The sequence below is a fragment of the Notolabrus celidotus genome, chromosome 11 (genome assembly GCF_009762535.1).
Source record: "Notolabrus celidotus isolate fNotCel1 chromosome 11, fNotCel1.pri, whole genome shotgun sequence".
Classification (NCBI taxonomy): domain Eukaryota; kingdom Metazoa; phylum Chordata; class Actinopteri; order Labriformes; family Labridae; genus Notolabrus; species Notolabrus celidotus.
Genome location: NC_048282.1, coordinates 8,139,138 through 8,163,591, shown reverse-complemented (window position 1 = coordinate 8,163,591; position 24,454 = coordinate 8,139,138). Strand labels below are relative to the sequence as shown.

The following is a 24,454-nucleotide window of genomic DNA, read 5'->3' as shown; positions in this document are numbered from 1 at the left end:
TTAATTGGAATTTGCATTGAAGGTCATTTTTTCTATCAAGGTAAATTTAATGACATGACATTTCATTGTAATTACTTTCTTGAAGGAGCTTTTACTTAACCACACCATACATTTATATTTTGCCTTTGTACAAGTTTTTTCATAACAATTTATGCATATGAAACTCCTGCTGTAAAGAAAGCTTATCTTTTAATGAAATATAGTGTATAGTTTCATAAAGATCATCCTCACCATTGAGGATATCCAGCTGCATTGTGTTTCCAGAGACAGCTGAAAGGGCAAATGGAAATTAATATCCGTTCATATATGAATCTTTGCATACAGACAAAAGACCAACTTAAGGCAGACTTTTGTTGCACAGATGTATTTGTGACTAATTTGGAGTTGTGACATAGAGCTAATCTGTATGTCAGAGCACCATCCAGCCTTTCATCTGCAGATTCATCCTGGAATCGATGAAATTAACAGCACATGGGCTATTTCACCTAAAGTGCTGTGTTTCTATATTGTGTCTAATTGCTTTTTTCTCCTGTCTGTGTTTTTAAATAATGATCAGCGCTCAGTCTTCTGCTGAGCCAGTGGAAACACAGGAGTTTGGCTGAGGTCAAAGTGTAGGCAATCAAACTGAGCATTCAGGTGTAAAGTTACATGCTTTTAAATTTAATCAAATCAGAGTTTCACTGGAGCAGCAGGATGCTGATTTACTGGAACAGAGTAGAGTGAAATAGAGTTGATGTCCTGCTTTAAGCAGTAATTGAAAGCTTTTACTGTTACAAAGGAGTCAAAGAACTCAAAGATGGTACTCTAATAAATGGAAGTTAGGTTTCGTTCCTAATAATTTGATGTTTATGGGCATGAGATGCATTGAAAGATTTAAGACATGCAAAGAAAAACCTTACTTTCAGTACAAAACTCAAATCTTGACAAGTGTATTCCTCTAACATTTTGTCAAAATATATTTTTACACTAAGCCACATTGACCTGATAAATCCAGATAAACATCTTATTTCCAGACATTGAATGCCAAATAAAGGGCTGAATTTCTTATAATGAGTAAAAACATTTTACAATGCAGCTTGAAAAGTTTCTTGAAACAGGATAAATCACTTATCGTAAGTATCTTATCTCATTAATCCTAAGAGAATATTTTTTCAGCTGTATATATCCTTGTATAGTGAGCTGGTGATTATGCCAAATAGAACCCCTTCAGGGTGACACAAGTCCCCTTTACATGGAATTCATTTTTATCTGTCCTTCATTGAATATGTTTGAATTGTATAATTTCTTTAATAAATTAAATGTATATATTTGACGATGTTCATGCTACTTGTCCAAATACTCTTGATAACAATCTAGATTTAGAAACACAATACTCTCATGACCAACAATTCACATTTTCAAAGGATAATAAATCAAACCCCCTCACATTCAGCAGGGTTTTTTAAAAACACTTCATTCCTCTTTCAGGGTAGCTTTATTTCATTGCACACAAAATAGATAAAAATGACAACATGTAAAACTGTTCAAGTGAGACAAAGAAACCCAGGGATGCTCCCAAATACATGTCACACCGGAGGAAAAGGACAAAAGAAGAATTTGAAATTCAAAACACGGGCATGGTTGGTTTTCAGAAACAAAGGACTGAAACCTTAATACAGAGTCAGAAGGTACGAAAGAACAGAAACCAGACTTATACATTAAATTAAAAAAAGCTAGGAGAAAACTTTTATCTATTGTAGTTGTGCAGAGAAGATTAGCATATAGTCTCTTTAATCAAATAAACTAACCTTATCTGGGCTATCATAAGGGTGTGTGGGAACTTTTGGGTTCAGTCTCTGGTCTTTCCATTGGTCATATATTGTGCATATTGGCAAAAAACTCATACCTTAACCCCACATGTAGACAAGGTTAACAAGTTATGATGTTTAATAAACTTGTCTTTTAAATGAATCTCATTAACATGAATAAAAAACAATAAAAGTACTGTATGTATGGGAGCAGGTTAACCACCTTTATTATGTCCTTACATACCTCCATGTCTTAAACTTAAGATATCTGTTACTTCTTCGCTCACTGGCATCTCTCTTGACGTGTTTGTCTTTTGTTTTACTGAAGGAGATAAACATTCAGAAGACACTTCACTATCAGCCTGCAGCTCCCCCCTCTATCTGTCACTGCAAGAAACCTTTTCATCTTGCAGTATAAAGCCATTACATTCCCATCAGATCAGGTTGTTCACACTGCGTGAAAATGCAGAGAGGAGACTGGTTTTTCTTTATTCAACATACTCGTAGAAATGTCTGTGAAATGCAAGTGCTGTTATATATTTATATACTTTTAAAACTCTAAATATTAATTTCTAAAATTCATAGTAATGGCCTTGAAAATCATGCTTAGAAATAAAACTAGACGGATCATTCCTATTCTTTTCTACACACATATCAAGCAAAGGAAAACTTGAACGTCCACTTGACTTTTTTGGTGGCTTTGGGAAATATTTTAAATCCCACCTGGTTAACACTCAAGTGCTGTGGTATTCACAAATAAAATGTCTAACACTGTGTCCTAACAGCATGCAAGCGTCTGATATTGCGTTGTATCACATAGCTATGGACATTCACTGGCCACACTGCATCTGTCTAATATAAACGTTGAATACGTCACGTAAAAAAAACATTGCTCTCAGCTGTTCACAGGAGACCAGCTGGAGATGTTTAAGATGGACGAGTATCTCTTCTGTTTCTACATTTGCACTTCAGAAAAAAACAAACTGCCAATTGTGTTAACACAAGTCATGGCTCAATACTTAAATCACTGATGGGGATATTATTAATGTACCAGTCTCTTCATTTTGTATATTAATCTAACAAGCTCTGTTGTGCAAGACAGCGAAGGACATTCAAGAAGCAGCTTTTTTCTGAACACTCCAAGCACCTTAGCAATCCCCCTTCAACCATGAATGAAGTTTTGTAGTGAAACAAGGATCCCAGTACTCTAATCTGAACCATGCAAATTAACTTCTCCTCACCGATGTCAGTGCAAACGACAGGAATACACATTGAAACAGGCTGTGTTGCTCAGTGCTGCCTCGCTTACATGCAGTTAGGACACTGTGTATAAGAAATACTGAATAATGTGTTTATTTAACTGCTGGGATTAAAAAATCTGAGTTCATGTGAGCATTTCCCAACAAACAGATATATGCAGAATAAACAAAGACAGAATTAAAAGCAAAAGAGTCTTGATTTTCAGGGTCTGAAGTGTCTCTGCTTGTAGTCTGCATAGTACTGACCGAGTAAGAGTGAACTTGCTTTGGTTGTATGCAGGACAATACTGCATGTAGCAAACAAAAACTGTGGCATTGTCCAAAATGCAATCCCAGAATCCATCAGCTCTCATCTGATTCCAGTTTAATTACTTTTTATCAGCCCTGATGAACAGATATCTGCATTAAATTCACAGCACATTCCCATTCCTAAGTTGAGCTGCCTGTAATGGCCTTCAGCATCTTATATGTCAACCAAGGTGCCCTCTAGCACCTAAATGAGACACACTGGGGAACAAACTTATTCCATCATAAACCCATCTGCTGCTAAATTAGATAGTTGGAACGACTGTAAGAGCTACAGACGTAGAAAGGCAGATGAGGCAGACAGACAGTTTCAGTGTTACAGTGTTTCAGAGAGGAGGAAAGCAGCCTGAACCTTGTGCGCCTCAGTGAGACACAAAGGAGTAATTTGTGCATCTTCATGACACACTATGAGCAGTGTTAAAAAAAACTTGTGACAGAAGGTCTTAGAGTGTAAAAAATAAAATAAAAATATTTACTCGCAAGTCCAACTCTGTTTTTACAACTGAAGTTGCTAGTCTAATCGTAAAAAAGACCAGAACTTGAAAAAAGGAGCCTCAGATAGAACATCTACTAAGAGTTACCTGGAGCCGAGAAAAAAAATTCTCCCCAGATGACAGCAGATGGATCCGAACATGTTTTTATGCTTAACTTGTAAGTGATCATTAAAGTAATGTTTGACCTGAGAGCATACAAAAATCTTTCCAAAGAATACTTCCACGTGTTTATTTCTCAGGAACCAGTGCAGGGAAACACCAATGACTGAATAATACTTTGTAGAGCACTACATTGTCAATTGTGCCACTGTCAAGATACCAGAAATGGAGCAACTTCTGCCAGCTAGGCCAGGCCAGCAACATCGCAAACACACGTCATTCCCACGACCATGTGACAGCGTATCCTCCCAACGTGGCGGCCTATTTAAGCTGCAAGATTTCTGTTCTCTGCCTCTGCTCACCATCACTTCCTTGAATAAATGCTGCGCTCAAACTTTCAGCCACACCACCTCCCCGCATCCACCTGCAGGCTCTGACTATAAGGGGTTTAAGATACAAGCTCATCACTGCTCAATTTCTGCATGTAAAACTAAAACTAAAACTATGTGGACTGATGACGTTGGAGCCTAGTCATCAAACATAAACAATGTTCTTCTGCTGCAAGAAACATATCAGATCACTGAAGTCTACTGTTTAGATCCTATGGTAGTAAGAATGGTGAGAAAATCTGAAACAACGTCTCTTTACAGACTCACGGTCTCTTTGTAGTGTTTTGTGTTGTTGTAATAGGTGAAAGTCCCATCCTGTGTGGTTTTATGAAGGTGACAGCCCGGGCTTCACAGCTCAATGTCAAGATGTAGTGTTGCAGGTGGATATTTTCTCTGCTGGCCTTTGACCTTATAAAGAATTTATATTCCCACTGAGATCAATGATAGATAATTAATCTCAATCCTTCATGAGTAACCTTCTGATAACATGGGACAAGAGCAAGGAGTGTGACTTGTAGTTACTTTAAAAAAATAGGAAATGAAAAGAAAATTGATGAGCCGTTCCTTTTTTTTTTTTTTTTACAATTACAACAGGAAGTCTTTGAGTCAGTGTTCTTTGCATCAATGAAATAGTCTAGATCATTCCAGCCAGCCACGGAGGAAGAAAGAGTCCCACAGATCCCAGTATACACACCAGTACAAACATCCAGAGGAATATCCTGTCAATGACCATGGCCACATACTTCCAGTCCTCCTTCACCTAGACGAGAAGAGACACAGCAGAGGGGGGACATTGTAAATTTCACACCACACCACCTTTCTTTTTACCAGCTGTCACTTTTTACCCTTGATTGATTTCTTTCGAATGGCTGATTTTTTCATTATGAGGCAGCTACCTCTCTAAATGTCAGTCAATCCTCGCTTGTCTCTCTTATAAAAAATTCAAGGTCAAATTACTGGGGTCCTGTTGTCTTAAGGAAAGGCCTTTGTTGGCCGGAGATGGAAAGTGCATTGTGCTTCTGCAGTGAATGCAACACGTCCACCTGCAGCAATGATTTCAAATGGATTGTATATATTTTTGATTTCTCCTCCCATTCCACAAAGAAAGCCTTCATGTCTTTGTCCTGAAACTCAGCAATTACCACAGAATCAGAGCTATATGTTATGACAATACTCAAAATATATTTGGCTGCTTAACAGTTCTCAAATTAAAAATAGAATTTTCAATGATGTATTTCTAAATTATTGAAAAGTCACATAACTTTGTACTCTGCGAAAACTAAAGAGCAGCAGGAGGGCAAAAAAACTGATAACATAAGGTTTAGACCAATGATAAAGTCTCTCATCTGATCTCGTCTTTATTCTAATAAGGGTTTCAGCTGGACTTGGACATCAGGAGTTAAGGGCTGGTTTAAACACGACTCATTTCTAATGAAAATCAGAATCAGAATTCTTGTACGATATGATGCATTAAGATACGATACAAAAAGTACATTAGTTTATTACCTGACTTTCTTACTTGTCATCAGGCTGTGTTAAATACTTGATTCTGATTGGTCCAAACCCTATTACAATGGTAATTAAGGGGGTGTGTCCACTAATGCCATTTTTTGCGCTGGCAGTCCCTCCTATCTGTTCAAACCAAATGCTGACTTGGTCTTAAAACCCCCTGAATAAACTCTTAATGGAGCAGCCTGATTATTTAAAATGTTATTATATTCAGGATTGATAATCTTGTTGAATACGTCTGGACTTCTCGAGTAGGTCCACAGAACCAAGGGAGAGTCTACAACATGTCAGAGCAACTGACAATTACCAAGTGAACAGTTAACTGTCTTGCCTTGAGGCTAAGGTTAGCTGGCATACCACTGTCGATAATTATTAAAACTCACACGTGTTGACCGGGTATCTACGAACACTTTCTCATCAAGACCTGTTCAGCCTTCTGCTTTGTTTTACCCCCTAACTAAGTTCATGAACCAGATCACATGAGATAACATGAGGTGGTACATCATGTTTTCTGACGCACAATGTCTTGCGGTGAGATTAGCCGATATAATAAAATCCCATTGTGTATGCATGTTAGAGTTCAAAGAGAAAAATGTTTGTGAAACTCCTTGTGTGAGTGTGAAGCAACTAGATTAAAAGGTCCAGATTTTAAAACTGTCTTTAGTCTGAGCCTGGCTTTAATTAAGTTATAAAAGTATGTTTTTCATCAATTTGTCAAACAGACAATTTGTTGCAGTTCATTCAGCATCCCCTAGTTGGACAATTTTGACTTTGGGAAGATGATTATATATCAAATCTTTAAAATCGTCCTGCATTTAAATTATTCTAAATAGATGTGAAAGTCCTGTTACCTGTGGGGCGACTCAATCTGTAGACTTTTTTAAATATTCAAATTGCAGCAACATTTAATAACCAGTAGAAATATTCATGGTTGCCCAAATAAAGATAAGTTAGTTGAACTTACTGAGAAATCTGCGTCCTCTGCCCTGAGATGATCAGCGATGTACTGAACTCCCTCTATGGCTCGTAGCATAGCCGGAGAAATTGTTGTAACCACAGTGTCCTGTTGGGTACTCGCATCTTTAGTGGTCTCTGCTGTGAGAGTTTCTGCTAGGTGATCCAAAGGGGCTTGTTTCTTCACCTGTCCTATGATCCCAATGACTCCTGTCCCTTCATCATGCAGACAGCAGTACTGGAAGCTGCGGGATCGGCACCGATGCCCAATAAGTGGAAGTTCCTTCTGATGGTCACACATTTGCTCTACACTGTGGGATCGACCATTCGGGGCAAGCAAATTGGGCTCTTCCCTAGATAATGTGCGAATGGGTCCCATTGGCAGCGTTGGGGGTAACGACAATTGGGAAGAAGAAGAAGCTGCAGAGTTGTGTCCACGTAAGGAAAGTTTCTCAGAGAGAACTGAATACTGACCAGACAAGGTCCGGCAGAACATGTTGGCCTTCACTGAGTGAGCATCCTCATTGCAGTCTGCATTCGGGGATGAGGCTGGGGAAGGTGAGCAGACAAGGATGCTTGGACTGTCTGATGGAGTCTTCAGGATGGTAGTCTCCACCTGGCTTATCTGTCTCAACCCTGTCTCTAACCCAGACCAAAACGCCTGTGAGTTGCCTGTTGCAGATATGGTGGGGGGTCGGTGCATCAACTCAATGAGCTTCTTGCAGTGCTGCTTGGCCGTGCCTGGTGGACGCTTCATGAACAGAACTCTCGGCACCATATCCAAGAATACCCTCCGCACCCAGTGAGGCATGCCGTGGGTTTGGGGTGATCTGTGATGTACGTTCAGCACAAAGACAGTAATTATGATGGACAGAGTGACAAAGACCATGGTGAACAGCAGGTACTCGCCAATTAGAGGAATCACCAGTGATGTTGACGGAATAATCTCTGTGATCAACAGGAGGAATACAGTTAATGACAGCAACACTGAGATGCACAAGGTGATCTTCTCTCCACATTGTGACGGCAAATAAAACACCAGCACTGTCAAACAGGAGATCAGGAGACAGGGGATAATGAGGTTGATAGTGTAGAACAACGGGAGCCTCCGGATGATGAAGTAGTATGTGATGTCTGAGTAGATCTCTGTGCAGCACTCATACTTCTTTGTATTGTACTTGCCCACAGCATTAACAATGACCCACTCCCCGCTCTCCCAGTAGTCCATCTGGTCCACATTGCTGGACATCGTGATCAGATCAATCTTGGCTCGGTCGTAAGTCCATGAGCCAAACTTCATCTTGCAGCTTTGCTGGTCAAAGGGGAAAAAGGTAACATCTATGCTGCATGAAGACTTGTAAATGGCCGGTGGCATCCACTTTATCCGACCATCATAGAACAGATGCGCCTTCGTGAGGTGAGTTACTGCAAAGTCGCCATCAGCACTGCACAGAAAGAACAAGGTATAAGAGCAAAGGAAAGTGTAAAATGCTTTCAAAGAGTACTTACTGTTTGAAAAAGCTCTTTATTTCATCCATAAAGCCATAATGTCTCCCTCACAAGATTCTGAATTCAGGTGGACCTAGACCCTTAACACAAAAGTATTTCTACTTTTCAACAAAGTCTAAAAAGCAACATGGTTGATGGACTCTATTTAATGTTAGGCAAAAGCCCTGGTAAGAGCTGGTAAGTGTACCCTCCTGAAATGAAGCTTCCAAGGTCAAGGTAAAGCTTTCACGGTCACTGCTTTCTTACCTGTTATTTCTTGGATGAAATACCATTATACAAAAGTTTCAATTACAACCAATGACTTCTAGTTACATGAAGTGGAAGATAACTTTTTTTTATGTTGAGAGGGTAACAAGTGCAAAGCAATATCAGCTATGTTCTTCAAATTGCTAACCTTTTAGATGAGAACATCTTAAGAAAATTATTACTCAGAGTTTTTTCCTTTTATTTCTTCTCTTTTTGTCACTTAACTCTTATACATGCTAATATTAGCTCTGATTTTGAAAAGACCCAATATTCGTTGAGATATTTGTATATCAATGACACTGACATTTACACATTTACATGTCTGAATCACACAGCTGGTAAAACATTACATGACTTATAACTTACAATGAATAGATGCAATGAAACAAAAGCTTAATTTGATGAAACTAAAATGCAAATAATGGTTGATAAAATGGGTAAAATGAACAAAGATCCATTAGTAGTATCCAAAACATTGACAGCCCCCCCTTACAGCAGTTACAGGCATTAAAAATCACATCATAGCAATATTGAGCCTCGTTGTTGACTGTCTTGTTTACATTTTGTTAGAACTTTTGTTTAGTTAACACTGGGGCAGGAAGTTAGGGTTTTTCCCTTTAGCCCAAACTCTACTGATAAAACATTAGATACTTATTCATGTTGTTGATTCTGACTTTGCTTTGCTTGCTTGCTTGCTTGCTTGTTTTTTTTTCATTCTCATTTTGTTTTCCCTGCATATATTTTAATAAACATTTTCTTAGTGAAACCCATCCAGGTCAGCGATCTAATCTCTGCTACTGAAGACTGCCATGGCGACAGCTGTCCAATCTTTCTCTCTTTCATCGCCTGTCTCTATAATCTGATTAGTCTTTGTTGTAATCCTCTCTTGTCTGTCCAGACCTATTACACACCTGAGCTCTACTCACTTTGTGCTGCTTTAAACCATCATCTGACTCTGTCATCCTTCAACTTCATTGCAATTAGCCTGAGTACACATAGAGATTAGCTTTCAGTCACTTTGTTCTAGGTTCTCTTTGGCTTCATCCTGTGGCTGTCCAAAACATCGGCCTGTATCACATCATGCTTGTTTCCTATTAGACTAACCCAGTATCACAATAGAGAAAACCTGAATCATATTCTTGTGTGTAGTCATAGATTTAGGTGTGAATTCAACGGCTACATGAAGAAAAGTTAACATATTACCAACAAATCAGATACAGCAAATCTGATAGAAATAAAGTAAGGTAATAATGTTCCCCAAAAAGCTTTAGTTATCAGGCAGCAGGTGTTGTAACAACACAAGCCAAAGTATGAAAATGTGACAAAATGACAAGGACTCTGTAAACTATCAAACAATTTATCCTCACAATTACACATTACAGCAGGTTAAAGCAGGGAACTTCCTTGATTGTTTATGTATTGACATATATTTCAGCACCATGGACAGAGGACAGAGGTCTACATTGTCATTAGTAAAGCTTATTCATAACATAGCAACACAAAGAAGCACTTTGTGGTAGTACCACAACCACGCGTGCTCAAACTTCCCACAACCTGGTGAAAAACCATCAAACTAATATTTCTTTACATTCTGTATTTTTGTTTGATGCTCTATAAATTCAAACCCCCTGTAGATATGCTTGAATGTTTGAGTTCCCAGAAACCTAGTGTGATCAGAATGACTTTAATTTGCACGAATATGTTGCACCATGACTGAAGTAACAAAGATAAGGAAAGATTAAATAGTTCAGAATCAAAAACACCTCCCACATCTTTGTTTGTCTCTTTACATCCTCATGTTGATTTGATGTTTGACGCAGTCAGCTTCCTACAAAAAGGACCTTGAAAATCCCTGTGCCTGGCACCTCCTTTATGAATGAAGCAATCATGCTATGCCTCTCCTTATTAGATCTTTCAGATAAATGAGAGAGTCTCTGATATTTCATCACAGTGAAGCAAAGTGATGTTTGTTAAATTAAATATGAATTTAACACTTGTATTAAACTAAATCAGTCGTAGCTGTTTCTCTCTCCATTGATTCCCTTCATTTAGTAAAATAAATACTGAGTCTCACTGAGGCTCATTCAATGAATGCATTTTATCTGATGCTCTTTGAAACACACCCAATTAAATTTCATCTTCTAATTCTCAGTCTAATGTATTGCACCAAACAATGTACCAAGCTTTGTTTGCAACCACATCCATTAATTCTGACCTTGTTCACATTTATTTTAGCTAAATTACTTTATGACATTGGCACAGGACGAGATGTTTGGCTCTTCTTCATGTTTTCCCTCCAGTCGTGCCATCTGTTGGAATTAAATCTTCAAAAACCGGGACATTAGCTGCTACATTATGACTTTTGCCTTGAAAATGTCGGTTTTTAAGATCCAGGAAATCAATTTCTTCACATGAAACATACAGGCTGGTGCTTACTTGTTGTAGAGGACAATGTCAGGCCTCCAAATGATCTCTGAGGGGATACGGATGGAGGTGACGTTTTCGTATTCCTCCGGGTTCCACCGGAGTTTGTAATCGTTCCATTCCTGTAGAGGAACATCAAACATTAATATAATGCAGCTTTAAACTAAGCTGCATCTTTAAACATGATATATTCTGTCTCTCATCATCACATACTTGCTTGACCCAGACATTTGTGGTCATCATCTGGTTCTTTTCATCCTTGTTTTATGAGAAACAGAAGCAAACGTTATAGGGATGTGTATAATCTGTCAAATTCCTTTGAATCTTAAAATCACAAGGAAAAGATTCCTCTAAAGATTAAATTTTCTAGTATGTTACTTAAGAACTGATGCTTGCAGTCATGAATCAGTTAAAGCACAAATCAACACACATAACCTCTATTTATAAGACAAATTAGTTGTGCAACACTACAGGAAAGAAATAGGCAGCGCTTCATGCTAACCACCCTCACTGTACTTTTTACTGTTGCATTTCTGCCACTGCTGGCAAGCTGCTTTCTCCTGCTCCTTCCCAGCTACATCTAAGACACAGCAGTCAGTGAAAACAGGAGAAGACAACTTCACCCAGAGCTGACTCACACTATACCAGGCATGTGGAGCAGGCACTGTCACCTAATTGTGTGTCCAAAACCCTGGAGAAAACCCATCCCTACAGCAATGCAGGCTGTACATATTCAATCTCAGAGCTGCCCTAACTTTGCACATCTTTAAATGGCTTAGTTAGAGGTGTTTTAGAGCTGTTTTACCTTTACTCAACAGAAACCCTGCTGAAGATTTATCTGAAAATGAATAAGTGTTTCAAAGTGTGTAGTGTAAGTATACCACGGGGACAAGACAGGAAGGGAATAGATTTTCAGGGAGAGTTAGCTGTGTCTTGTTTTCTGTTTTTGGAGACAGTTTTGAATATTTACTGCCACTGTTAGCGAACCTGAAGAGTCATTTAATTTAATTTGAGAAAACACTTCAATCTCTTCTGTTGTGGTTTAATTTCCGCTGATAAGTGATCTGTATATTAAAAATTGTCTCTCATGACAACTAAAGCTTTCAGTTTGTTGCAATTATCATCATAATGACTATAACACAGTAGATAGAAGCAGGAACTGAAAATGTACCAGCAACTGGGGACAATGTTAGACCAGCTTTTACCTTTCAGATCATGTTGAATGTATCTACAAAAAAAGCACAGCAAAGACTCTTCATGCTGTAGCTCTGAGGTCAGCAGACAGAGCTCACTTTTAACATTTTATCATGGTACAACCTGAGTGTCAAAAGAAAGGCAAGGCTTTTCAATGTGGCAGCACAGACTGCAAACAAACCCAGCTGTCCCCTCATCATGAACAGGCAGTCCAACCCCTAAGTCAGAATATTTTACATCATCACAGCCAGCCAGTAAACCACACTTACAGCTTTTGCCATAAGGATAAAGGTACAGAGCAGTGGTGTAGTAGGTCTTGGCTTCGAGTCAGGGTCTTGTCTCACCCTCTCAGGATTTTATTTGGCATAAACACTGGCTAACTATACATTATCCCTGTGCCAGAAGCTCAGCGTTCAAGCCTGCCAAGTATCTTTAGAAACATGCTTTAAATAAATCAGTTCCCCCATCAGATAGATCAATAAATCAATCAACTTTCCACCATAACCAAAGATATCTGAAGTCATTAGTCCAGACTGCACTCTTTGTTATATTCTTGGCACATATCAGACAGATACAAATCCAGTCTGACTAAGGCCAGGCCAATTAAAACAGTTTGGTTTTTTTGTAAAACAGATTTGATATGACTGGCAGAGATGTGTAGTCTGCTAAACAACAAAGATGACTTCTACTAATGTGGGAGAAACACTTGTTGCATACTAATCATTGAAATAGTGAACAAACTGGACAGTGCACTGCAAAAACTTAAATGTAGCTCAAAAGTATTTGTCTTGTTTCTGGTCAAAAAAAATATCTCATCAGACTTAACATAAACCACATCCTCATGATGTCCAGAAAAACATATCATTTCAGGATATTAAAGGCAAAGTGTCATGCCTCAGTTGCATGTAATGATAGTTTCTGATCTGATCTGCCAATGCAGTAAACAAAATGTTTTTGAAATACATTATTATTCTGTTAACAGGAACTTAAGTAAATTTTGCCTAGTACATTGGCAGCCATTTTCACTCTCTACAAACAATGCATTATATTTAGCCTCTAATATCTATAAATACAATGTTATATATGGACTTGTAAGACGAACTAGATATATATATATATAATATTTTCGACTAGAAACAAGACAAATTTGCTTTTGCAGTGAAGTTAACATTAAAACTGACATTGTTATGCTAAATGTCTGTGTTTTGAGTTAAACCAGGAGTCCTCTGAATGAGTGGTAAATCTAGCTGCCTAGCCTAGCACCGTACCTCAGTAACTCATGTTGCATTGCTCTCACTGGTTGTAGCATCCAGAATTTGGTCAGGGTTAAGTGAAAATGCCTCTTAGACAATCAGAAATAACTGAGAGGCTGAGAGAGGGATTTATATTTGCCAGCTGGTCTGGTCATGCCAAGCCAAGGGGCGCCATCATATAATCAAAATAAACATAAAATTAACATTTTTAACCAATGAGAAAGCAGAGAAGAAGCAGGATTGGTGACTAACAGAGCAGACATGTTAGTTGTGTACTGTTGAAATGTTTATTTCTGCTTATTTGCTCAGGACTTCAGCAAGGTTGTATGGTTTTACTCACCACATCAATAAGCTGCGCGATCGAAAGTCCGAAGTGGACTAGCACTGTGTCCGTAGTGTTTTCAACAGGTCTAGAGAGCTTATTGTAATGCGCAAACAGATTCTGGAGCAGCCTCTCCTCAGCGTGAGCTCGAGGTCCAACCTGACAATAAACTGATGAGAGAGAAGAAGAGGTTAGACACATAAGGAAAGCCTTGACTAATGATGTGACCTTTTGGAGCCCTTCTGTGTCCTTTGGTATCTTTTTGGTTGTTAAAAACAACTAATTTAGATCTTTGTTTGAACATTATTTTGATGTCATCTGTTAAAGCTGCTTCCCCTTTGTGCTCATCTCTCAAACACACTGTTAGTGGTCTTCCTCATGAAACCAGTTTTCTTGTTGGACACCTGTATATATCACATAGAAAGTATGATTTCTAATGCATATTATTATATAAAGTATATTTTCTTGCACTCATATATAATTGATTTAGCTGCCAGGCCATGCCACCATAAAGAAGCCAATGCTGTCGATACAGAGAGTAATCTAAAAGGAGGGTGACCTCTATTATACAGGTGGCGTGTGGTTACATGAGACTGTATCTGAGAGATGAGAAAAGCAGAGGGAGTGGAGGGGGAGAGGAGGGAGGGTGAGGCAGGAGATGAGAGAAGGTAAAAAGAGGAAGGATGAATCTGATTCTGAGGACATCCACTGTGTCTCTGAACAGACGTGCTGAAGGAGCGATCTGTCCAGACGTCTCACCCCTCCCTCCCGCCTTTGCCCTCCCTCTTGCCCCCTCTCGGCCTCGGTTTCTTCCTCTGCCATGGACGCTCTAATGGAAGAACTCAATCACACACACATACACACACATTGAGTTTACAATCCGCTCACACAGCACTGGGGATGACCCTAACAAGGTCTGGGAACAATTAAGGAGAGGGGGTCGTCTTGAGGCTCGTACAGTACATTGTCCTTTGTATTCCAATCCTGATATTCAATTAGGCAGTTTTCTATTCTGGACCTCGTGCATCTGTGCAGGTAGTTCAGTGGCACAGCAATACATCATCAGCTGTGATTTATATTTCACCACCCTCACTGATATTTCATTTTCCCTGGCACTGCTGTATTTTTCACTGTCGGTCATGTGCGTGGAGCATTGTAATGTACACAGTGTTTAATACAGAGAATATTAACTGTGAAAGAGCTACGGGCAGTTTTATTACCTTATTAGCACTTCAGATGTGTGATTGCACAGGAAGGATAAATATTACTCTCTTTCTATCGAGCTGTCTTATCTTGTATTCTTAAATCAGGGACACAGGTGTTGTTGTCATGCTGCCGGCCTTCCTCTCGGGTCCTCCTACCGCTCAATCAAAGCTGATGGGCTGTCCTTCAGTTGCCTGAAAACTGGCATCCTCAATTCTTAAAGACATGGGATCAATATCTTATTAAATGGATATGGTTCTTTCTTTCCTAAACTTTCCCTACCTTTTTATTTGCACTTGAATCTGTTTGACGTATCCTGACGGCCAACAACCTTGAAATGTCTTTCTGTGTTTTTATTTTTAACAGAGCAAAACAGACACACATGGGTACCTTTGTTTGATCACATCAGCTCAGAGCGATACCTGTCCAATACAGCTCATATTAAATAAAGAGGGACGCTCCGGTAGATTCTATTGCAGCATCTCGACTAATGGGTTTAAATGGGGGAGCTTGCAGGGTGTCCTGACTTTGACAATGTGCAGGTCAGAGCAGTTATGTGTGCAGGTAACTGTTGGATGAATTTACTTCTGTACGGTGTGCTTTACAGGACACTATGAATAGCTTCAGTACAGATCATGATATTCTAGACACTTAGAGAGGAGAAAATTCACATTTCATGGTAAAACTTTCGGTTTCTGTGACTTTCATATAGTGTAGTGTCCCTTTTTTGTTGAAAACATCCTGTTTTATCTCCTTTAACCACACTATTTCCACAATACTTTTCATTGCTGGTTATCTGTGTGCAGTCTCATTGTATTCATATTGACAGTTTGTATTATGTAAGATTAATTATGCAAGTTTCTGGGAAAATCTTGTACAGAATGATTGCAAACATAATTTCTGCTGTTCAGTTTCTAATCTATTCAGTTTTGCGAGGCACAACCCTAACAGCTTGAAGCTCATTAGATCTAGATGTGTCACTGTACTGGACCCATTCTGTACTTATGTGATCTATGTATTCACGTAGACCAATAATGCATGAGCAGCAAATTTTCATACAAGTGAGTCTTGCTCCTTAAGTAAGCAGATTTCGCTCTTACTAGGTCACTAAGCAACAGGGGGACTCTCTTTATTATGCATTCATGAAGCGGTGGAAAAAGGTGTTTTTGTATCCTGAAGGATGTGTCATTCTGTCAGTGACAGTGTAACTAATCTTCACAGATTAGTGTTCAGAAAAACTGCCAGACATTCTTATAAAACATGAGATCTGAGGTTTATAAAGGACTGTATGATCATTTACGTGGTGGGGACATGGGCTGAAGTGAACCCTGAGCTGTATGATATTGAAAAGGGAAAAAAATTACAGCTGTTACAACACTTTATTTAATACACTATACAATATTTTGAATACTTTTCCTGGACCAGTTTCCCTCACCTAGAACACAACAATAACAACAATAACAACAGCTGTCCCCTCAACATTCATGGTAGAGTTGGTCTGTTCGCAGTTTTTCCTTCTTAGCACTGAAATCGATACCTGATCATGAGTGTTGGTCAGCCAGTGTCCCTCCAATCATCACTATTGCAATACAAATAGATCCATCAGAGTGGTGGTTATGATAGCTTTGACTAACATCATACTCTATGCCAGCACCACACTGTTGTTTGCCACTTTGACATGATCATTTACCTGCTACCTGTTGATTTTCTGAGCGTCTGATTGGTGATGTTATGGGATTAGTGCATTAACTGGCACCCTCACTGATACCTGATACCACATTTGGCAGTGTTGAAGGATCAGTGTGAGATCTGAGCAGCTGTGGCTCAGTGGTCAGGCTGGTTGTGTCTCAATCTGGAGGTTAGCAGTTAAATCCCACCTGTAATCACATGTTGAAGTGTCCTTGGGCAAAACACTTCAACAGCCCCCACACTGCTCCTGGTGGCATACTCAGCAGTGTGTGGATGTTTATGAATGGGGTTAGTTTATACTGAAGGGCACTCTACAAAGCAGCCTCTGCTGTATGAATGTGCTGTGAATGTGTGAATGTGACATGTAATGTGAAAGCACTTTAAGAGGTCTCAATGCGATGGAAGTTCATGGCATCCATAACTAACTACAGACAAAAGAGGCAGACTGTATTTTTGAGTTGCTGCTGAACCATTCATAGCCCTGACCCTCATGAACATCATAGCAGAACGTTAACTTCGTTCTTATCCAAATATTATTATGTAATCAGTGCAAATGGGGGGAGTGGACTGCTGTAATTAAGAAGTTAAAGTTCATGTTCATGTTGTTAAAGCATAATTTCACAAAATAACTTGTGCTGTGTGCCCCCTTCAAAATGACTAATAGACATGCCATGATACCCTGGGAAAGCTAAAATGAGGATCATATCTGAAATCAGTCAATGGTTTCAGGTCTTTAAAAGGGTATATTAAGGAATTTTCCTTTATTTACTTGACCTTTATACATTGATACTACTAAACTACACAACTAAAATAGTAACTAAGATCAATGAAGGAAGTCTTTTGGAACAAATCAATTGCCAGAGTCAGATAAAACTGACTCAACAGACTAAAATACCTCTAAAATATCACAAATAAAATATGATTATAGCTCTAGCTGCTGTTTTTTGTAAATATGGCCAAAGGGCTTCAACACTGTTTGTGCTGGCTGACTTGAAAAAAGCCTCAAAATAAATATATAATCAGTAAGCATACTGGAGTCACCTCCCTCTTTTTCCTTTTCTGGTACTCTACCTTTTCCTCCCATCAATAATTTCCATACAGTCCCTTATTTTGATAAATAAAACAAGAGAGGGAGAAGCTGTTACTAAAACAAATGGAGATTACTTACCTTGTAGGGGAATATTGAAGAAAACCAAGATGAAACACTTGTATAAATCCATAGTGCCCTTAGTCATGTCCAACTCTTTGATTGTACTCCTTCCAACTTCTGCTGGATTTTAGTCCCTGTGGTGGCCGGTCATCTGTCCTGTAACGGAGTCCTCAGGAGTCAGACAGAGAGGTCATGTAGGTCCATGTCAGCCCAGGGCCTCGTCTGCCTCCTGGTTCCATCTGTCCATCTCTTCAGCTGCCCTTCAGCCTGGTCTGAGTGTCAGTGAAGGAGCACAGACCTGTGGTTTCCCTGATCCAACACTTGAAAGTCCCTCCTCGCTCCGCTGGAATCCTCCATCCAAGTGTGGCTTATCCCTCTCTTCTTCTCCTCCCTCCCTGTCTACATTACTCCCTCCCTCACCTCCCATCTCTCCGCCTCCTCATCTCATCTCCCTCTCTCTCTCTTCCTCTGTCTCTCTCTCTCTCACACACACACACACACACACCTCATTCCTCCCTTTGCATTTCCCTCCCACTTATTTTCTTTGCTCCATGCATGTTCCAGTTTTTTGTCTGTTTTCTGTGAAGAGTGAACTTTTTTTATGTGTATGTGATAGAAAATGCTCTGTTTTCTTTACCAGTACATGAGCAGTGTGTGTGTGTGCGTGTGTGTTTACAGATCAGTTCTCTGTATGTGAGACGTGTTACAGTGTGTGTAGATTCATGTGTGTAGATGCTTGTCAAAGTCCAGTCTGGTCGAGGTGCCAGTGAGTCATAGCTCCTCTGGATAATCTTCAATCTCCTCACTGCCCGGTCTCCCAGGAGCATATCATCTAAAACCCCATCTCCCTTTATCTTACCACCCTCCTCCCTCTTTTAAACACCCCTGACCCTCACCTGCTGTCAATTTTTCTCCAGCGTAATGCCTCACACACAGACAGAGCTTTCTTCCTCTCTGCAGCCTCCCCGTGCTTCCCTGCCAGTCTCCTTTTTACTGCTGTTACACTTCGTCACTAGCACTCAGTGCCAAGGCTGGCCAGCTATTCAAACAGCTACATTTGCTTGAGGTGTGTTTACTGTTGTCCTATATCCTTTATTGGCCCCTCGCACTGCCAGCATGTCGTGTTTGATGATACAAAGACAGACAGAATAACAGGAGACACTTAAAAGGCCTTGACTGAAGAGTCATGTTTACTTGAGATTGGCTGTGAAGGATCCAGCTTTTGACTTTTCGACAGTTCTCTCTGACTCTGTTACATGATAATATGGTGCAACAAAGAAGTCCGGGTGGAGATATATTTTGCTGCTGTAGATGTCTCTGTCAGATATGCTTCTTTTCAATACAGTATGAGCCCACAGAGAAAAGCCTCCGCAGTGTACACATTGATTTTTTCTAATCAAAGACGGGCTCTCTTGATCCGGTGATGACTAACGGTGACTTGACAGATGAAGAGATTTCTCTCACCGGTGTGCCGCCACAGCACAGATGTACATTCCTACCATCAGAGATTTAATAGCTGATTATGTGGTTAGATTCTTGACAGGAGTCCAGCAAGAATTTCTAAGTGGGACAATGCAGCAACAGGGGGGCCACTGGGAGAGGAAATTTCCCTTTCAGTAAAGGGCAGGGTGCACAAACAGGCCAATTAGCGCCTGGTGGCTGACACATGCATTAGTTTATCTCACGCCAACCTATAGACACATATAAGCTCCCTCTGTGGCCACCTCAGCTTATGAGTAGACCATCTGTGCACACTTGGAACGATAAGGGAGTATAAGGAGTGACCGTTTTCACCTCATGCAGATGCCTATTTAATATTTCAGCCGGTCATGATACCAGAAAAGATTCCAATCAAGCACTGTGACCCCTTATTCAGAAGGTCACAACTCAAATAAACTCCCTGATCCCTTTGAGTGCATCAACGTAAGCAGTTGAGCTGCTATTAAAATGCTGCAGACTACAACTTGTTCACAAAGAGTAACATTGTAATGCGATTGAGTCACACTATCCCAAAAAGCACAAGCTGCTCACTGTCCTGACATTTGTTATCCGAGTTAGATTGAGACAAATCTAACAGAACACTTCATGACTTGGCGGAAAAGTTTTATATTTTGACTTCATCTCTGGCAAAAGTTATATATCTTTAACTTGAGTTCTCAACCAGGCAGGGAAACCTGTAAAGCATACCAAAGTGATGAATGGATAAGTAAAGCAAAACCTACGTCAGACACACACCATGACAACAAAACAGTGATCACAATGGCATCTATACAACATTTATCATATAGTCACAAAATTACTCTACCATAAAAACCGACAACAGAGTATTTTTAAGTATTAGTGAGGTCTCAGGCTAGTCTTGAGAGTGGGGCAATAATGACAACAAGCAGGTACAGATGTGAGAGCAGCCTTAGGAGCTACTAGACCCCAACCATCTCTGATAGGGAAAAGTGGAGCAACATCCTGTCCTATGATCCAGGCACTGTACAAAGTGACCTAAACCATAAGAAGTTGTTCGCTTAATTTATGTTTGAAAGTGTGTCAACTGCAAAGCCCCAAGACGATGGAGAGCTGAGTGAGGACAGAAATGTCAACAGAAATATTCCTGCTGAATTCTCTTCACCATTTACGTTACCTTCAGAGGAAATGCTCAGTTTAATGTTAATTTGAACAAATAAGCGGGCTCATGTTGTAACTTGACTGTGATTTGAGATGTTTGGTTTAACATGAACTCATCCCATAAGGAGGCTGATATGAATCTGTTAACATTAAAGTCACTAGAGAGGGACTATTTCTTTAGCTGTGTAAGTAAATAATTTTAAATCAATAAAATAATCTTAAACCAGTATTTTGTGTTAACCTCATTGTTGGAAGCTGAGTAATAAGTGGTATAATGTAAATTGATTGGGTGTTTATTCAAATTAGAATCACGGCAGGGTGAGCAGGGCCTTAGAGAGATTTTGCATATTTTTCCGGTCTGTAAATGAGCCATATAACAACAGTGTAGTCAAAAGCTTCATTCATAACAAGACTCAGGATCCCTCCAACTGTGAGCCCCCAATTATTGTCCCTGAGATAAAAAAAATACAGCTTTATAGCACAGAAACTTCAGATCCTATCTACTGTTTGGTTATCGTGCTAATTAGGGTTTGGACCTGATTTAGGAAAAAGAAACATGCCAGATTAATATCCATAAGTCAATATATCTCTCCAAACTTTAGATATGAAAAGTCAGTCACTAAAGCATCTGATCTTAAATTAGCTTTGGTTACTTTAAAATAATACCCCAGGTAATAAAATCTGTTTGTTTAATCCACATGGATGTTATTGATTTGATACGATAAATCAAATGTCACAAGCTGCTTTTTTAGCACACTTTCTGTCTTATATCTCCGTTTTATTTTTATTTTCCTACACAACTTAAAAACTTGGATTTTTCTATCCTTGATGTGACCAACACCTTTTACTTATCTGTTTTTTGCTTTAGTACACATTGATGTCTTTCTACTTTTCTTTTTGTAGGTTTCAGAAAAAGGGTTGAGGGAAAATGGTATTGGTTGCAAGGTCACCAGCACAAATCTTAATAAGTAAGGTAGGATTCAGTTTTAAGATTCTTCCTGTTGATCAGATGGATCTTGAAGTTTGTTAAACAATGTTTCTGTTATGAAGATCTTTGGGTCTAAATAACTTTACAGCTGTGATACATTTCTGTTCTTAAGGATATACTCGAAAACGAGATGACACATCTGAAGAGGTTATTCCTAAGAAATCATTTTAAAATTAAATAGGGAGGCTCTGTAATACACATCTGGACTTAAACTTAAAAACTATCACTGTCACGTTTGAATATATTGAAATCCTCCCCGGTAAATATGCTAAATGTCTGGCACCACCACCACAGCCCTGTTAGCAGTGATGCATAAGAGCATATGACAACATGCATAGTGGGAGGTAAGCTATAGATTTCATGTTAATCAGACAACTGCCGGTGGTCTTGGGGGAGAGTTGAATCATAGGTGAGAACAGTAGCATTATTGATGGGCTCCCAAAACCCAGTGAGGCATCTGTAGTATTGATCAGATCACAGAGCGTGTTCCCTCTGAAGCCGGACTGTGAGGAGAGCTCCCTGAACAGCCCCGGGAACTGAGATCAACAGGTCAGCTCGCACTCGCTAGCGCATGTTTTTGCCTTAGTGATTCACTCGGCTCTCTGTTACACTCACACTGACACACATCCACCTTCATACGCACAAACCCACACAGACACTGGGATTCATCCCATGCATGCATAAACATCTAGCATACGATGGCTGCCAAGATCTCCTGTCAATCATTGCTACTGCTTCTTTAAATGAGACAAAAATCCCATCAGCACTTTTCCTGGATTAACGGTGTGAGATAAAGACGTTTAACATTTTATCTGTCTCCTGTAGGTAACGAATGAAAGGGCAGATCTTAATCATAACTCTATTACCACTGCTGTCACAGTCTTCTTTAAAGTTTTCTTTTAAGTTGAAGTCAAATTTGGATGAAACTCACGCCCTGAAGCACCGGTTGGATGTTGAAGGCATCCTGAAACCTGTGGGCAAATGCAAATATTGACATAGTTGGATGCCAACTGTGAGCCACCTGCAGCCGCCCAGGGGTGAGTGGATATGGCCAGCAAATGGGTACCAACAGAGATGAGGCACCTGCGGCACCTGTGAGGGGAACGCCATCTGTTAGCCACATGACCACAAAGCTGGAACAAAATCTTTTCATCTCTGATGATTTCTAGAGCTACATTAATGTAACTTTGGTAACTTGTAAGACACAAAAGGAAACCTCCAGGGCGACAACATGAAGTCATCATGAAACAACAAAACATCAGTTTCTGGAACTGCTGTTCATATTAATTTGCTAATGCAGCTCGTCTGTGATGAATACATGCAGCGAGGTAGTAGAGGACTGATCATTCCATTAATCACCCTGTGATCAACAACAGAATGTCATCTATGAATCACTCAAAGAGAGACACGTTTCTAATATCTATAATATTCTTGATCCTCTTACTAGGAATATCTTCATCTTCTGCACCACCAGGGAATCTATGTAGAGTCCTCTCTCATTCGAGGAGACTCTTCATGAGTAAAGGCTTGTGTTCTGTGCAGGTTTTATTAAAAAGGTACAGTTTGTTAAGAACTCTTCTGAAGTCCTTTACATCTTTGCTAAATGTAACGTTACATAGACAGTGATGGTTACAGCAGACAAATGTTCACCTCTGAGGACAGCTTGCATTCAACGCTCAGATGTTACGAGGCAACGTCATTGCAGAAATGTCAGCTTGTTAACCCCTAGTAATTCATCAGATTTGTCCACACTTGTGCCAGTGCCTGGAAGTCAGGACTATTGTTTGCCATTCCCCAAAAACAAGACGATTGTAAAAGGAGAGCAATTTTGACAGGAACCGAGCACATTCTTGTATTTTTCAGTCTGCCACTCATTTTTTTTAAAGCATGGGTTTGCTCACACTAGACTCATTCTGTGAGAAACAGAAGTTTAAAAATTGATTTAGCTGAATACCACTTTGAAAAGTTTTCATCTGCCAAACTTTTCACTGATCTCTAGTTCCTCTTATTGACCACATACTGCATGGTCTCTTATGGGTTTAGGAAACAACCCTGGCAACGATCGTAATGCTGAAGTGGAGGCTTGAAACGACAATAAATCAATCCATTCATCTTTATTTATAAAGCGCCAAATCACAACAAATGTTATCTGAAGACTCAAAACAAACAGAGCAGGTCTACACCGTTCTCGATGTTATACTATTAACAAAGACCCAACACCAGTCCCATCTTACAGACAGGACTCAGTCTGATCTCCACCATGAGCACCATGAGCAGAGCACTTTGCAGCATTTAGCAAGTTACAGCGGCAAGGACAAACTTCCTTTAACAGGCAGAAACCTCCAGCAGGACCATACTAATGTTAGACAGACATCTGCTGAGACAGTGTTGGAGAGAGGGATAGAGGGAAATGAAGAGAGAAAGACGATAGTGGTAAGACTGATAGTAGCAGTTGCAGTAGCTGGAGTCTGGCATTTTCACAGCAGCAGGCAGTTGACAGCAGTCAACAAACCAGTGGTTGTGGTCACAGTGTTTATGTTCACCTCTTATATACAGTAACAGTAAAACAGTAAGTTTTTTACCACTATTAGCCAATGTAATGACACTTCAATGCGGTCCTTTCTCCTTGAGACTGATGGTATTTTGATTACAGTAAAAATCAATAGGTGCAAACACCATTAAAGCAGATGATGCCATGTCCTGCAACATGAGATGTCATCCCTGAATGTGTGATACTCCAAGTATGAATTACTTATTGGCATTTCATTACAGACCCATTAGAACTGCTTTATAATGATTTCCATGGATGGTCTCAGGTTAGTAAAAGGAATGATATCGATAGCTATGACAGGATATTGCAATGTCAATGTTCAGGCACTCTCACATTAGAAAGCATAACCAAAGGAAGAGCTTAATAACCGTCTGGAGGTGTAGACTGAAGCCATGACATGGAGAGAAGGTAAAACCGTTCTTCTTCATCAACCACCAAACAGTGAAGGATAAATAGAAAAATAACGAGACATGAATAACCTTGAGAGTGAGAGAGACTACTTCTTGTTT

At 39.6% G+C, this 24,454-nt stretch overlaps 1 protein-coding gene across 2 annotated transcripts; it reads right to left on the bottom strand.

Moving 5' to 3' along the window:
- Positions 1-1,455: 1,455 nt before the first annotated feature.
- LOC117820912 (neuronal acetylcholine receptor subunit alpha-2-like) lies at positions 1,456-18,150 on the bottom strand. 2 transcript variants are annotated; one of them, XM_034694857.1, is made up of 6 exons: positions 17,806-18,150; positions 13,764-13,915; positions 11,190-11,234; positions 10,989-11,098; positions 6,808-8,242; positions 1,456-5,094 (listed from the first exon to the last, which is right to left on the bottom strand). In XM_034694857.1, exons 1-6 carry the CDS (start codon positions 17,870-17,872, stop codon positions 4,969-4,971), a joined length of 1,935 nt encoding a protein of 644 aa, XP_034550748.1. In that variant the 5' UTR covers positions 17,873-18,150; the 3' UTR covers positions 1,456-4,968. The 2 variants fall into 2 exon arrangements, with proteins under 2 accessions (XP_034550748.1, XP_034550749.1); XM_034694858.1 differs by lacking the exons at positions 13,764-13,915; positions 17,806-18,150 and adding an exon at positions 13,439-13,496.
- Between the last annotated feature and the right edge of the window lie 6,304 nt (positions 18,151-24,454).